This window comes from Antechinus flavipes, chromosome 5, assembly GCF_016432865.1.
Source record: "Antechinus flavipes isolate AdamAnt ecotype Samford, QLD, Australia chromosome 5, AdamAnt_v2, whole genome shotgun sequence".
NCBI lineage: Eukaryota > Metazoa > Chordata > Mammalia > Dasyuromorphia > Dasyuridae > Antechinus > Antechinus flavipes.
Window position 1 is genome coordinate 162,936,465 of NC_067402.1, and position 17,549 is coordinate 162,954,013.

Sequence of the window (17,549 nt, forward strand, 5' to 3'; positions counted from 1 at the left end):
CTGATTGTTCATGACCTTGTTAAGAGTTTTCTTGGCAAAAATACTAGAGTGTTTTGTCATTTCCTTTTCTAGCCCATTTAACATATGAGGAACTGAGGCAAACCAGTTAAAGTGACTCAACCAAAGTCACAGAGTTAGTAAGTGTCTTAGGCCAAATTCAAAACCAGGAAAATGAATCTTTCTGACTCCAGGCCTGGGACTTTACCCACCGTACTACCTAATTGTCCCCCATAATCATAATAGAAAAGACCCAAAATACCAGTATAAAGAATTCACATTATATCCTATAGGCAACAGAGAGCTACTGAAGCTTTTTGAGTATAAGAATAAAATGATCACATATGTATATTAGCAAAATAATTTGAAATCCACAAGAACTATAAAAGCAATTTTTTTCCTATAAAAATACCTTGTGCAGGTGAAATGAATATTCAGATTCTTTAAATTTCATTGTGCTTCAAGCACATTTCCAAGTAACTTATTCTCCTCAACTAAGAACTGAGGGAAAAAAGGAATATAGAATGTCAGAAAGCTGGCCACAAGGCCAAAACATTTTTATTCTATTCTTTGTTACAAACCACATCATCTGTTGGTGATTTAATTATCTTTATTGGAGGAAAACAAGTAGTCATCAATCCCTTTATCATTATGATAGAAATTTTGATATGTATACATGATTGTCAAGGCAGAGAATCATTTGCTACATAGCCCCATGAACAATTTTGCAGTTTCGCAAACCTATGTAGGTTAAACTTTTTGCAGTGTTATTACATGCATGGAGTAAATACACAATTTCCCTTCTTTTGAACAAGCAAAAATTGAACCAATCACAAGCCTGATAATAATAGGCACATGGACATTCCTGAATTCAAAGTTGTAAGCTTTTAGAAAACATGCTTGCATTTAGGGGAAGAGAGAGAGGGCCAGTTACATTACATGTAGCAACAGATGCCAATTTGGAAATTATTGCAAATTTGACTCTGGACAGAATATACGTTGTATGCCTTTTGACTAGAACACTGAAAGAGGAAACAATGCTTTCCTGAAACCCTGGCCTTTGGGACCCACAGTGAAGACACTGTCACAATATCACTGTGTTTGTGAGTCTCCAGAAGAAAAAAAATTGATATTTCTGGATCACTTGCTAGACAAAATCAAGCATTTTTTGTGTGAAAGCACTGATGATTTCTGCCATCCAACCCAAGGCTTATAAGCAGCACACTCTTAACAGCGTTTTCTTTTCCTCTGACTCCTTCCCAAACCAAGATGGCCATCATTATCTGGGTTAGCACCATGCCTTGGTCACTGCTGCCCTGCCAGGGGTATGGGGCAGGCAGGCAGGGATAGGGAGTGGGGAGGAAATAACAACCATCCTTCTGATTGGTACACAGTTTACATCTGGAACTTGTAGACAACAGCAGTCCTGTATGTCTGTGACCAGGGCCCCAACCTTCTCCCCACACAATCTTTATTTCCTGTCCCAGAAGAAAATAAAATCACCCAAAAGTAAAATAATACAATAAGCAATTGGAAGATACAATAATGTGCAAAGTTCCCTGGAGACAAAAAGATTAAAAACTTGTTTTATGGCAAATACAGAAGCGGCAATAGGGATTACAAAGGATCATTGTAACAGGAGTTCATCCCTTTGGTGTAGAAAGATACAGGAACTGAAGCCATTCCACAATTTGCTTAGTCTACAAGACCAAATTTAGCATCACATGCTGAGGGTTTGGCTTCCCAAGATAGGACTCCTTGAATTTGCTGAAAACAGAGTCCCCCCTAAAACGTGGCCCAGAAGAACTGCTCTCGACGTGGAGAGAAGGGAAGGAATAGAACATGAACCGAATGACTTTCTGGCTTAGCCTTGGTGCTACCTATTATATAGAGCATAAGAAAGATCAAGCCTTTGTCAGCATGCACGATGGACTTCACAGTGTGGCCAAACAGATTGGTGCATACCAAGAGATGCTAGGTTTGCAGGTGACTGGGCTGTGAATTGGGATATGCTGGAACCGCAAGGAAAGTATGGTTTACATGCGGGCTCCTCATTCTCCCTTTTCCTCATCCTCTTTGATAGATATACTGAAGTGGCTGCAGCCCATGAAGAAAGCCTTTGGCTAGTTTCTGAAAGGAGAAAACTTTTCTATTTCTTCCCCTCTCCCACAATCCCAGAATTGTTCCCCCAAACATCAACTCTTGCTGTTCAGTGTTTTCGATCACAACAATCGAAAGATTGGGATCTTTTGGGCTAATACTATCTATAAGTCTCCATTCAGGGTTGGATATTCACCAATAATGACTGATGATATCTATATGCTCTTTAGCCCTCCTCTAAAGACAAGCTGAACAGTGCTTGGTCTGGAATGTGTTTAAAGGAAAGGCCACCTCTGCAGGGAAAGAAAGAAGAGGCTGTCCAGTTTAAATGACATGCACTCCAGTTCCGTCCAGTTTTCAAATGGGAGGATGCTGATTGTGTTCTTCAGCAGCATTTTATTTGACCTAGGAGATCTCCTATGCCCTTTTCTCTTTCTAAATATGAAAATGCTAGAAAAGAAGAGCTGAACTGTCCTTGACCTTCTAACTGGTACCAAGTGTCCCCAAATCTTAGTTCAGTTTAAAGCTACAAAACTTAAAATGCATAAAAACTTTTGGGATACTGCATCAGACCCAAACAAAACATCTCTGTATCTCTTTTTGTTTCGGGAGTATAGAATAAATCACATGAAGGTTAAAAGTTCAGGGATAAAAGCTCTTTTCAGAAGTTGAGGTATGAGGAATAACCCTAATTCTATTGTGTTAAAATATTAAGAAAAGAATTTCAGTATAAATTCACTTAATGGAATATTTTGTAGAACCAGACTAACCGAACCACAGTGCTCTATATAACAAGTATAGTAGGACCAAATTCATTTGCCCTTTCTTATTGTTTTAATCAATGTGTTCCTCGTCAAAAGTCAAATCCTTTGTAAAATCCTCAGTAAGACTGGTACTTAACCTTTGAAATGTTGGATCTTGTCAACCTTCTTGGGGAAATGATCTCTGGGATATTTTCCCTGATCCCTCTTTCAGGATCCCCTTGGGGTTCATAGAGTTTTCCTGGGAAAAGATTCTTTCCTGGTAATGTTTTACCTAGTATCACACAGGGTATTCAGGGATGGCTTTCCAAAGTACAAAGTGAGCAGGGCCAAAAGTTATAGGTTAGATCAGAAAATTGAAGCTAGGCTTTAGATCCTTCCAATAACCCCCTCCTGACCAATTACTGATGTGAGTACTTGAGAATTCTCTTGCATAAATAGATAAGTTTATTTCACACTAACTGAATATTCAAATGTAGAGAGACTAGGGCTTTTCCTGATCTGACACTAACATCACTAACAGAAATCCTCTAGGTCTTTAGAAATGACTACATTGACAGAGGCACTGTAGATGTCCTGGAAGTGGGAAAATACCAGGTGATCTGAACCACTTAAAAATGTTGAGGTTTCTTATTTCCCTTCCATTGCATTGACCACTTTAATGGGAAAAATTCTAAGAAAAGATCTTCTTCCTGCTTTTATGTTTACAATGGGGAAATTTGGAGAGTGAGAAATTCAGTGTCGTTTAATAATGATAATACTAGCTAGCATGTATATAGCGCCTTATGGTTTACAAAGCACTTTACAAATATTATCTCATTTTATCCTCACAACAACCCTGGGAGGTAGGTGCTATTATTGTCCCCATTTTACAGATGGGGAAACTGAGGCAGACAGAGATTAAGTGACTTGCCCAAGGTCACAGCATGAAATGAAAAGGCTGTCTTCTATCTCTCTCTTTACTTACGTGCCAGAAGGGCTAAGAAGCCACTCTACCTAGGCAGAGAACCAAAACCAGTTCTCAAGGGCCTTTCAAAGTTACATGCTTTCCATTGGTGCTTTGTATTTCTCTTTCTCTTTGCCTCTAACAAAACTGATGGCCACAATTTCAATCCACTTGAAATCTGGGAGGATGAAAAAGAGATGCTCCAGTGGAGAAGCTGGGAGCAGCCCTAGAGAGTTTACTAGTGAGAAAAGGGCTGCCTTGGGAAGAGAAACCAAAATGGTACCCAAGGAGCTTGTCTTTCTCTCTTCCTCAGTGTTAGTTCTACATGGCAGAGTTTGGACAGATGTGTGTTTTAGGGAAGCAAAACTGCTGGGAAAAGACATGAGGTAGGTAGGTAGGTGGGTGGGAGAGTTGAGAGAAGCAAGATATTTAGACATCAATTCAAATTATTTCCTCTAGTTTTGGTGGGGGAAGGGAGAGACAGAAAGGAAGGAGAAAGGATAGAAAGAGACACTTACTGAACAAAGTTAAAAGAGCCAAATTGTGGACCTTAGGTCCAATAAAATAAGACATTAGCTGGGTTTCTTTAAGCCAGTGATCATATACCATCTATTCTTCATCTTTTTGCTTTGATCAAACTGCACTGTCTTCAGCTTTAATTATAAACCCATTGTTTTACAAATAAGATCCTAAAAATCATACCACAAAATTATCCTTTCCTATTGAAGCCAAAGTAAAAATAGAATCACAGAGTCATAAAATCATGAGACTCTTTGTTCAATCCAGTCCTCAAGAGGAATCACAATTACCCACCCCTGACAAATGACCACTGAGGCTCTGCTTGACGATTTCCACTCTTAAGCAGCATCTTTCCCCTTTAGATTGCCTACTATCTACTCTGTATATCTTGCATTTAGTTATTTACATATTCTTTCATACTAGAATAGAAACTACTCCTTGAAGACAAGGACGTGTTTTTGTCTTTCTGTCTCCAGTACATAATAAACCCTTATTGACAAGGTCACTCTTTGGGGATCACTCTGCTAGGCAGTTTTCCCTAATATAGAGCTTAAATCTATAATGCTATCACTTCTACCCATTCCTCCTGGTTGGGACCTCTTGAAACCATGCAAAATATGTCTCACTTTTCTCACATTTAAAAGTCCACCACAGCATGCTTTCAACTCCAATCCTTGTCTAGATTGACTATCCCTAGTAAAATTCTTGCTTTTCCCATTTTGTAATAACAGATATTATCCTTGTATTTGTAGCCCCAGCATCTAACATGGTGTCTAATACATAGTAAGTGCTTAACTAATTCTCTTTCATTCATTGTTCAAGGAGAACCAGTCATTTTTTTTCTTTTACCAACTGAGAAGCTTAATAGTCTCTTAAACTCTCTTAAAGCATAAAATTTCAATGGAAATATCTTTTCTATTCTAGGTCAAGGTATGGAGATACCAAATCCAATCTTCATTGTCACATTTTACATAGAAAAGATGCTTAAATTGGTTATCCTGGACTCCAGAATATACTAGTGCTGACTTGAGACAGAGAGGGATCACATCAGCACTGTACTGTCAGAGAAATGATCCAACTTGAATATATCCACAAATGAGATTTTTAAAAAAGCTTTCTAGTTGTTTTGCATCTCCCAACCATGTCATGATTTCAGATTAATTGCATGCACTCTTTGTATAACATGCATCTCATAAATTTCTTCCAGGAAAAGAAAAATCTTTGTCATCATGAGTAATTTCCAGAATATAGCTTCAAATTTTTGCTTTTTAAATAAGGCTGTTTTTTTTTTTTAGCATGCACTGTAGTGCCGGGAAGATCCCTTGCAAAGTATCATTTATCATTTTGCAATCATGAATCACATAAGCTTTGATGTTACCCATTAGTCATGCAGGTGAAGACTATTAATTTCATGGTGAAACACTGGACTTTTCTTGAATGCTATGTATAATACAAAGATCATTTTCCTTCTGAAGTTGGAAACTGTCTGAACACAGCTGCTGCACATGATTATTACTGTCTTTCCAACCCATGTGATACTCTTTTTTGGAAAAAAAAGACCAAATTAATATATTTTCTGACTTTCCAAATATAAGCAATCTTCTTGCTTTCTTTTTCCCATGCAGTTCAGAGAATGATGGGTATCAAAGCAGTAGCAAAAAATTGTTGTTGCTAAAGGATTTGCCCCAATCTGTCTTTTTAATCGTGCTGACTTGTGTATTTCCCCATCAGTAGTGCCATCTTCAAAGACCCAGGGCAAGAAGCATGTGTATGCTAACACTGTGGTGAATGTAGCTAAAATATATTTGTTTGGAGATTGACAAAAGTAGGGAGATGAGGGGAAAATAACCTTAGGAAACCTAATTGTACAAATGTATTTGAGGTTTTTTGAATGCCACTGGCTTCTGAAAGATTATCTTTCTATACATGAGGAGGGCAGAAGGACAAAGGCCAGAACAGTTAATTCCCAGGGAAGTAGATGGATTGTTTACATCTGGTACATCTTATTGGATACTCTGACTGGCTAGATGCTGACGCTATTCTGTGCTCAGGATGCCATCCTTGGCGAAGTCAGCATTCTGAACCACCTGTCTATCTAGGGCTTCCTCTAAACATTATCTATAAAGTCTACCTGAAGAACAAATTCACCCTTTTTACTCTGCACTTGCTAGTGGTGTATACCTATAGATGGGTCTTTGGTTCTTCTAATTCTACAAATTCTGTGACTGGCCTAAAAGGGCCAGCTGCAACTCACTAAGCCAATATGGGTGTTGTCACTTGTGTTTTCCACTAAATGTGTACTGAATGTGGCCAGTGAAATGAACTCTCCCTTGATTCTTCCCACTGATCCAGATGGGAATAATTTAGAGAGCTGGAGTAGCAACTTTTATGTGCTGGGGTTATGAGAGATTTTTAATTGATAATGAAAAATATTTTCCAAAAAGTTGAAAGAGAGAATTTTAAATCTGCATAGCTTTAAGACAGAGGGCAGAGCTTTTAGATGTCACCCCTCTTCTGAGAAATGATAGCTGCGTGTGGGCAGTAAGTTTTAACAATAAAATTGTGGTAGCTTTCTTATGTAAGGAAGGCTTTTCGATGTATGAGCATGTCAACCAGAGCAAGTTTATCCTATAAAGTTGCTATGGAAACATCAGCTCTGTAGGTCATCCCCAGGAGAAGAGCTCTTTTCCCCAGAAAACCTGAATTCATTCGTGAAGTCTGGTATGGAAAAACAGCCCTTTCCTCATTGCAAGGGAGTTTCTTAAGTTTCAGATCTCTGGGGAATAGGCTTCATGTTCTGTATGACTTAAATCATGTCATGGCTACTATTTCTTGATTTATTTATTGAGTGTTCTGGGATGGCTGATGTGGAAAAGGGTCATGACAGGCAGCACACTTCTAAGAAAGCCTCCTTAGGAGAGAATAACCCCAAATGCTGAATGGCTGGGTTGCCTTGTGCAGTGAGCTGCCCTTCTAAGAAGGGAGATAATAAAAAGGAGAACTTGAAGTCAAGTGAACAATTATGCTGGGAGACAGAGCTTCTATCCTATTTTGGTAGTTTTTTAGAAAATCATTTTCAATCCCCCTGGGAATAAAAATAATCTGTGGGTGGGGTTGGATAGAAATCTCTACTTTCTAAAGAGCTTCATGTATGACTTAAAGGAAATTCTTCTTAAAAAGAAAAGAAATACCTAATGCACAGAAGTTACCAATGTTTAAATAATCCAGTTGAAACCTTTTTTTTTTGTCATTAATGAAAAAAATACAACATATACTGTTACCTACACTGAGAAAAAGAGAGTAAATGACGGGGGAATGAGGGGTGAGGAATGTGAAGGTCCATTCAGTTAGAGCATCTCTAGACTCGTATATACAGCACCAGATCCAACCAGTTAAATTGGCTCCCCTTGAGTCTGTAAAGTTCGTGAGAAATGAACACTTCAGAATTGCAGTATAAAATATGGCCATAAAAAAAGCTTCATCTTCCAGTCCTGTGCAGGAAGGGGCACCATGCAAGGTGAAATCACTCAGGTGAGATCACGTCCTGCTGGCCACTGGTGGGGCCTTCTTTCCTAGCTCTTCCCTCTCCCCCACCAGCCCGGCCTCCACCTCTGGGAACAGTCACTTGCTGCCAGTGTGGACTGTGGTCACAGTGGTTGGCCTTGGTCTCCGCTCAGCTCCTACTGCAGAGACACCCGAAGAGGAGGAAATAAAACTACAGAGTGTGGAGGATGCCAGGCCTGGAAGAGAAGCCAGAAAGGACAATGAACAATGTTAACCAAAAACAGCATCACAAGTCCATGAGACATCGTATTGCAACTAAATTTATTACCGGAGAAATGAACGTGCATGTTGAACCCAAGCATGAGATAGGTTCAGAACCTCAAGTTTTTGGTTGGAATTTCTGTAAGACCTCCATCCCTTTCCCCATCTAAATTGCTGGAACCCTAGCTTAATGAGAATTCATGGTACATAGGTAAAACTGGAAAGGGGCAGCAGAATTTAAACTGCTTGTTTTCCAGTTGGACTAATTGGGACCCGATTTAGTTATCATTGGTGCAACTTTAGGTGCCTTGGGAAGGATGAAGATTTCTGGAAGAAGCAGGGAAATTTCCAGTCAAATTGCTTCAATTAGAATCTCCTCGAATCCAAAAGAAACTGTCCTGGAAAGAACTTCATTTCTCCAGAGATCAAAGTAGGAGCTAAAGCAGCAAGTTGGCTTACAACTGGAGAGTAGATGCAGTCCTAACAGGGAACATATGGAGTAGACTTTTTTTTTTTAGGACTTTAAACCTGAGCTAAGCTAAATGATGGCAAATACTCTTTGTGACTGTTTTTCTCCCCAGCCTTATAATTTCACAAATGTAAGGAACTCCCTATGAGGAAAGTCCTCCTACTAATCCAGATCAGCACCTTCTCTGTACCCAAAGAGTCATAGGAAATTGTCTGGAACATGGGAGAGGGGGGTTCACACGTGAGCAGGGAATGTGGGGGGGAAAAACTGGAACTCGGCTTTTTCCTCTAAGTCACACTATTTCTTAATACGGATTTTTGTGACTGAAATTGGCTTTTTCCTCTAAGTCACACTATTTCTTACGTGTCACTTTAAGTACATGGAATTAATGCCCTTGAAGTCACCTCACAGTGGAGTAGTTTGTTTGAGTAACTGAGTCATATTTACCATACTTCAGTAAAGAAACTGGGTAAATGGATATGACTTGGGAAGTCAAGGAGCATGGAGAAAAAAGTCCTAATACTTATACCATTGAATGGTAGACATAAAGAGCTCAATAATGGCATGATAGTGCTATTCTTAACTTATAAGACAAGCCTCTAATTAAAATTTAGAAACTCCCAGGCATAAGGGTTCAGAGAGATGGAAAGGTTTAAAAGATCAGGTTATTATTAGTGTTAGTTCTGTTATATATGAAGTTCCACTAGACTTTTGTGGTCTCCACTATGATGTAGCCATTATTCATACTATTTTGAGTTCCAATCAACAAATTCAGAGTGAAATACTTGTTTAAGTTAGAAGGGATATGTGTGTGACTGTATGATTGTGTGTGTGTGTGTGTGTGTGTAAAGACACACACACACTTGTATATTATCTAATGAAATAAAGAAAAAATGATGCATGAACCACATTTGTTTTAATTTAAAAGCTGAAGAGAGACAAGTAGGCTGAGATGAACTTGGATTCGGATTTCCTGAAAATGATTGCTGACTGGGAATCCTCGCCCCACCAGAACATCCCTAAGTAGCAGCAGCCGAGGTGTCTTGTGATGGGCACTCACAATCTTTTCGGGCTGTCCCGTCAGGGAGCTGGCTGGCCAGACTGAGACTGCTTGACACACTTGCATTTGAACTGTCCAGGCTGCTGCCGAGATGCAATTTCCTCATATGTCTCACCACAGCTGTGGCATTGAATGCTTGCTGAGATTTAGAAAGAGAAAGGAAGAAAGGGGGGGAAAAGCACAAGGAATAAACTAAGTTAATTGGAAAAGACACAATTTTGGTCCTTTGATTTCACTAGTTATTGCTAGTTTTCCAGAGTTCTCAGAAGTCAAAATGTTCTCATGATGTTTTAGAAAAGAAGTTTATGAGAGTGAAACATTGCTTCTTCATCTAAAATCATCCCCAGGATGAGTTTGTCAGGATGAAAAGCAACTATTTCACCAGATTTCAAGTGAAGTCAAGGAACAGTGGCTAAACTCTCTGGGTCAGGCACTCTGATTAAATGTAAACCTAGGTTTGAAAGGCTATTTTATTTAAGGAACATTCCCTACATACAAAGCATTCATGAAATAATGCAAATTATCTTATGATAATTTGCACTAGAATTAAATTATTAGAATTAAATGATGGAAGGTACACCTTTGAGGTCCCCTTGGTCCAACTCTTCATCTATTGCCCAAGGACCAGTCTGTATAAGTCTGGAGAAATACATCTACAAGTTGGCCAGAGACTAAATTCCCAAAGACCATTACTAAATCATAAAGAGAGAAAAATCTGTCAGTGGAAGGAATATTTGTACCAAATAGCAGGCTCTTGAAGCATCAATATCATTATTTTTAAAAATAGCATTCCCTTTCATGAAAGTAGGTCCAGTACAGAAGCAGACTGAGTAATAAATAAAAAGGGTTTTCTTGGAAGCAGGAAGGCACCATCAGCTAGGGTTGCTCATATAAAAGTTCCATTTTGGAGGAAACTAGGTATTCCCTCTATCTCTACTCCTCAACATTCTCTGACCTAAACATTGTCTATGTAACAATCTCTTTAATCACTGACATGAAGACATGGCAGGATAAGCTTAGATACTACTTGATTTTCATCACCCTTCAAGTTTTTCAGTTATTCACAAATCTTTTCCCTAGAAATGCTCATGAATGATTCACTCCAGGTGACTGACTTAGGCTTTCCCTGTTCTCTCATCCCAAATCCCTTCTTCTCATTATGATAGAAATATTAATGCATATTGTGATAGCCTTAAATAGTAGATTCAAAAGAAAGAGAAAGCAGGGGTTAGGACCATTCTCAAGACAGACTACTTCTGGAAGTCTGAGAAGTCGCTAGATTTTTTCCCAAAGGGAAATGGTTGAAATAAATTATTCACCCCTTTTGGACCATGCTATTTATTTCCTCAAGGCATTTCATAATTTATTTTTTGTAAAGAAACCCTTAAGTTCAGTGGAGAAAACAGTGGACTTGGAGACTTGGGATAGAATCCCATTTAAAAAAAAAAAAAAACAACTAAATATGCAATCTTGGGAAAAGTCACTCACTTCTCAAAATGCCTATCTGTAAAATGGGGATAATAATACTTTTTACCACTTATCTCATAGATCATTAAAAATAAACATGGTATTGCAAATGTGGGATTTTATTATCTCTTGAAATTAGGAATCACTTGAGTAAGGTTTTGAAGCTTTGAAAAGATATGCATTTTTAATCTAAATTATTTTGGTCATTTCTTCTCTAAATAAAAAATCTTCAGTTCTAACATAATAGATTTTATGTAAGGTGGTTAAATACATTCAAGACCAAGAAAGAGGTATTGAGACATAATAAAAGGGACACGGGGTTTCCCCATCCAGGCTTAATCAACAATTAATTGTGATAGAAAGTCATTCCACTGGGGTGAAGACACTCAATATCTTCATCAGTCAAACAGCAGGTCATCTCTAAAGTCTTTCCCAGAATAACATTCTGTGAGTCCATTAATTCAGAATTAAAGCATGCAAAAAAATTCGTGAATTAGTGTCTTTATTCCAGAGTTCATTTGTTCATTCATTCCTTTGCTTATTCATTCATTCCCTCTCTCAAGATACATTTAATGAATGATTCTATTAATTCCTAATTTATGCTAATAAAGAAAAAAAAAAAACTTTGACTTACTCTCCATTTGCTTTTTGCAAAGTTCTTCCGAATCTGGGCACTGACTGACTCGTGGATGTTTTTGCAAAGGGCTGTGTCACCAGCAATCCTGAAACAGAAAAATCCTTCTTTAGAAATATTTTCTCTTACAGAACTAATACTATAATCCCAGTCTTGCTTTGTTTCTCAGGCATGCCTCATATTCCCTCTTTTTCTCAAATCTGAATGGGGAGGAGGAGGAGACAATCTGCTTCTTAGTTACTGAGGTTTTTTTCCCTACTTCTTTATTTGCAGCATTTTTTTTTTCATTTCCACATTAGCCATGTTATAGAAAAAATAGAAATCAAAAAACAAAGAAAATTTTAAAAGTAGTTTTCAATCTGTACTTAGAATTCATGAGTTTTCTTTCTGGAGGTAGATAGCATTTTTTTCATCATGGGTTCTTTGGAATTATCTTGGATCATTGTCTTGATCGGAGTAGATAAATATTTCAGAGCTGACCATTGTTATCATATTTCTATTATATGTAGAATAAACTTCTGGTTTTATTCCTTACATTTTGCATCAGTTCATTTATGTCTTCCCAGATTTTTCTGAAACCATCTTATTTTTCATTTCCTACAATTCTTATTTTATCACAAACTTATACCACTTGTTCCGCTATTCCCCAATTGGTGAGTATCCCCTTATTTTTCTATTATTTGCTACCATAAAAAGAGCTGCTATAAATATTTTTAGATATATTGGTCCTCTTCTCTCTGCTTTTGTTTTCATTGGGATATAGATCTAGTAGTGTTTTGCTGGATAATAGAGTATGTGTGTGTCATGTTTTTGTAGCCTTTTGGGCATGATTAACAATTGTTCTCCAGAATGGCCAAACCAGTTCCCAACTCCAGCATTGCATTAATTACTTATTTTTCCATATCCCCTAAAGCATTTCATTTTTTTCTATCATATTAGCCAATCTGAAAGGTAAAGCAATGCTTTAGAGTTGCTTTAATTTGCATTATCTTAATCACTAGTGACTTAAAGCATTTTTCATGTGAATATTAATAGCTTTGATTTTTTTCTTCTGAAAATTGTCTGTTTACATCCTTTGACCATTTGTCAGTTGAATTTATCAATTTGGCTTAGTTCCCTATATATTTAAGAAATGAAATCTTTATCAAAGAAACTTGTTGTCAATTTTTTTCTCCCATCTCCTTGCTTCCTTTCTAACTTTGACTACTTTGATTTTGCTTGTACAAAAACAATTTTATCTTCATGTAATCAAAATTATCGGTTTTACTTCATGTGATCCTTTCCAGTTCTTGTTTGCTCAAAAACTCTTCCCTAATCCATAGATATGGCAAGTAAATTTTTCCATGCTCCTCTAATTTATGATATCATTTTTTATAATAAAGTCATTTGCCCATTTTTATCTTACTTGGTATGCAGTGTGAGATATTGGTCTATGACGAATTTTTGTCAAACTGCTTTCCAGTTTTCTCAGCAATTTTTGCCAGATTCTGAGTTCTTGCTCCAAAAATTTGGATCTTTGAGTTTATCAAACGTTAGATTACTATAGTCATTTACTACTGTGTGCTGTATATCTATTCTATGACATTGATAAACTGTTTCTTAGCCAGTACCAAATTGTTTTTGATGGTTACTGTGTTTGTAATATAGTTTGAAATATGTTAACATAGTTTATAATATAGTTTCTTTGTCCCAAGTATTTTTAAAATGTTTGCATTCATTTTAAATCGAATTGTTCTTTCTATTTCTTCCTGATGAACTTTGTTGGTAATATATAGAAAAGCTGGTGAATTATGTGGAGTTATTTTATATCTTGCAACTTTCCCAAAATTGTTGTTTCAACTAAATTTTGTCCATTTCTTAGGGCTTTATAAGTATACTATGTGATAGTTTTGTTTCCTCATTGCCTACTTTTTTCCCTTTAATTTTTCTTTCTTTCTTTTTTTTTTGGGGGGGGGTCATTACATAACTCGCATTTTAATACAATATTGAGTAATAGTGATTATAATGGAATCCTTGCTTTGCCCTTGATCTTATTGGGAAGATTTCCAGTTTATCCCCATTTCAGATAATGCTTACTCTTGATTTTAGATACAATTTATTTTTAAGGAAAGTTTTTATCAGAGTAGTTTGTGTAATTATTTTACCATTTGTTCAATTTTGTTTTTTAAGGTAATATTTTCTTCAGTATTTTTGTGCCTTTTTAAAAACCAAGTTGTTATTTTTCATCATTTTCTTGCATTGTTCTCATTTCTTTTCCCAACTTTTCTTCTAACACTTTTATTTGATTCTTAAAATAAGTTTTTAAATATTCTAGAAATTCTTGTTGGGCTTGTATAATTCCTTTCCCTTCCCCTTTTATCCCTATGTGAAAGCTTTTCTTGTAACTATTTTGGCATCTTTATCTTCTTCCGAGTTTGTATCTTGATATTACCACCCATTATCAAATTATTATGGTCAGGTTATTTTTTGTTATTTGCTTATTTAATCCACTCTATTTATTGACTCTGAACTTAATGTTAAAGCTGGATTGTGTTCCTAGGGTTGGGGAGCACTGTCCCAAACTTTAGGTTTTTTATATTACTGTTTTCAGTAGTAGTTCTTGGGATTTGGAAGTTTCTCTTTTTATCAAAGAGATATAAATGATTATTAATAACCCATGATTTGGGGGGAATTTAGATTCTCCCCTTTTTCTTTTAATCCCACTTCAAAATTGCAGTCTATGAAGGTTGAACTAATCTTCTCCTCTATTCAGACTTTACCCAGATGTAGCCATTATAGTCTTCTCAGGTTTGGTCAGGCATAAATTCTTTTAAATAAAGCTCCATTTATTACTATTTATTCCAGTGTTTTAAAAAGGAATGGATATGATATTCTGTCAAAAGTCTTCTGCAACTATTGATATAATATATAATTACAAGATTTTTTGTTCTTTTTTCTTATTGATATGGTCAATTATATGGAGCTTTTCTAGCCTTGAACAAACCCTGCATTCCTGGTATAAATCTTTTCTGGTCAAAGCATATGACCTTCATGATTTATTACTGTAATCTCCTTGCTAATATTTTATTTAAATTTTTTGCATCAATATTCATTAGAGAAATTAGCCTCTAGTTTTCTTTCTCTGTTTTTGCTCTCCTTGGGTAAGGTATCAAAACCATATTTGTGTCAAGAAATGAATTTGGTAGGACTCTCTTTTTATCTATTCTTTTCAAATAGTTTATATGATATTAGAATTAATTGTTCTTTATATGATAGAATTCATCATCTGGTCCTCGTGATTTTTTTTTCCTTAGGAAGCTTATTTATGGCTTATTCAAATTCTTTTTCTAAAATGGAGTTATTTAAATATTCTATTTCTTCTGTTAATCTGGCCAATTTATATTTTTATAAATATTTGTTTTATAAATATTCACAGTTAACTGCTAGTTTCCTGGGTGTATAATTGGACAAAATAACTCCACAAATGGCTTTAATTTTGCTTTCTTGATGGTGCATTTATCCTTTTCATTTTGATGCCAGTAATTTGTTTTTCTCCTTTCTTTTTAAAAAAAAATTAATGGTTTATTTATTTTTTTAATTTCATAAAAACTCTTAGTTTTATTGATTGGTTCAAATGTTTTTTAACATTTAATTTTATTAATGTCTCCTTTAATTTTCTAAGTTTCATTTTTAGTATTTAATTAGAGATTTAAAATTTTTTCTTTTATTTAGGGTGTGTTTTTTTTAAGCTGCATATGCTCAATTTATTGATCAGTTCTTTTTCTCTTTTATTAATGTATGCTTTTAGAGGCATAAAATTTCCTCTAAGTAGTAAATAGTACTTTGGCTACATCCCACAAATTTTAGCATATTGTCCCATTGTTACTTTTTTAAATGAAATTATCAATTGTTTCTACAATTTGTTGTTTGGCCCACTCATTCTTTAGGATTAGATTATTTAGTTTCAATTAACTTTTAATCTGTGTTTCCATAGGCCTTTTTGGATATTTATCTGAAATTATAGGAATTTGAGTCAATTTTCCTTTATAATTTGTTGAAATGTGATGTGTAGGTTTTCTCTTTGATAATGACTTTCAGGAAGTCCAATAATTCTTAAATTATCTCTTTTTCAATCTGTTTCCCACATCAGCTTTTTTTTTTTCTAATGAGATATTTCATGTTCTCTTCTTACTTTTTCTTCTTGACTTTGTTTTTATTATTTCCATAGCTATCAAAATACTCTGACATAGATCTGATCATCTTACTCCCTTGCTCAAAAACTTATTCCACCTGACACTTTAAAGTTCTCTTCAATCTGGCTCCAACCTTCCTTTCCAGCCATCTTTCTTATTACTTGTCTACACATAGTTTACATTTCTACCAAACTGGACCATTGGCTATTTTTTGCAGTCAATATGTCATCTTCAGTCCCCATGAAACCCCAATGGCCCCCACCCAGATCTAGAATGTGTTTTCTTCTATCTCTTTCTCTTATAAACTTTTTTCTTCTTCAAAGCTTATTGCCCAGAAATCATCTTTGTTTGCCCAAGGTTGGAGCTAACCAAAAAGTAAATGACATTATTAAAGTTAAGTCATATTGAATTATAATATTCATTCTGTCATTAATTATTAACCAGAGTTGAGTGCCACCCTCAGGAACACTCCTCTTCCAAAATGGTATATAAGTCAAAAGCCCACCAACCCTGATTGTCTTTAGTCTATGAGAGAGATGGCCAAACGATCATTCTTTTATCAATTGTTGGCATTATTAATAAAATAAACAGAAATGATGTCTTTTAAATCTTTGAAAATGTCACAAAAGATACTGTGATCTTAGAAAAAAGCTCTCCTGCTCTGCACTTCTGGTTCTTAGGCAAGAAGAGTCCCTGCTCCCTTGGGAAAGCTAGTTCTTCAAGGCCTCTGATCCCTCGGGACAGCTAGTATTCCTTTCTGGCCTGGAACTATGACTTGAAAGTGGGTATAGACAATGTAGTTGCCACATGTCACCCCATTGTGGGCCCAGCACTAGCACAGGGGGTCATATAATTATTATCTCTCAACACCCATGCATTTTCTGTAGACACCACGTATGCTCCAATTAGGTTTTGAGGGGAGAGTTTTTAATTTGTTTTTTGGCTTTTCATTCACATGGCTGAATGCCTTACTTACATGCACTTAATAATAGGTAATAAATGTATTAAAACAAATTAAATTAAACTGAAATAACTTGAAATAGAGAAGGTTCAATGAGAAAACCCCCTTTTCCAAAGGGCCAAGAGAAATTAGTTAACCAGACATGAATAAAGCATTGCTGATTGATGCTTTGCAAACCTTGAAAAACTAAGCAAACACAGTCATTATTATGGAATGGAAAAACACAAACCAGGTATTGAAATAATAAGAAAATATAAATTTAGATAGCACTTTAAAGTTCATAAAGTACCTTACATATGTTATCTCATTTAGTCTTTACAACAACCCTTATGAAGTTGGTCCTCATAATACTTTCTCCATTTTGCAGATGAGGAAATAAGCTGAAGTAGTTTACAAAAATGGCACATTCTATCCATTACACCATACTTTGAAATGATGACAGAAGGTAGAAGTGGGCCCTGCAAATTGGTTTTCCATTATGGTAAAGCTTTGGAAACAAAACTTGAATTTACAAGGAGGGCTTTGACTAAAAAAGAGTAGGGTACTATGAGAGCAAAAGCAGCAGAGTAGAGGAGGCAGCCAAATTCTCCCAATGTTTTCCTCCAAACAACTTTAAAATAATAACTCAAATCAAATTCTGGAATGACAAAGAAAATAAAAAGTCAATGTGACATTTTTACAATCCAAGACAACTAATC

The 17,549-nt window shown here is 36.0% G+C and overlaps 1 protein-coding gene across 1 annotated transcript in view; it reads right to left on the minus strand.

The window, feature by feature from the left end:
• Window positions 1–589: 589 nt before the first annotated feature.
• The window catches only part of CAMK1D (calcium/calmodulin dependent protein kinase ID), a 471,691-nt gene continuing 454,731 nt past the window's right edge, over window positions 590–17,549 (minus strand). The window contains exons 9-11 of the mRNA XM_051961432.1: window positions 11,719–11,806; window positions 9,618–9,756; window positions 590–8,063 (exon numbers count right to left, since the gene is read on the minus strand). Coding sequence (XP_051817392.1) covers window positions 7,945–8,063; window positions 9,618–9,756; window positions 11,719–11,806 — 346 coding nt within the window. The 3' untranslated portion in view covers window positions 590–7,944. The remainder of the gene's footprint in view (window positions 8,064–9,617; window positions 9,757–11,718; window positions 11,807–17,549) is intronic.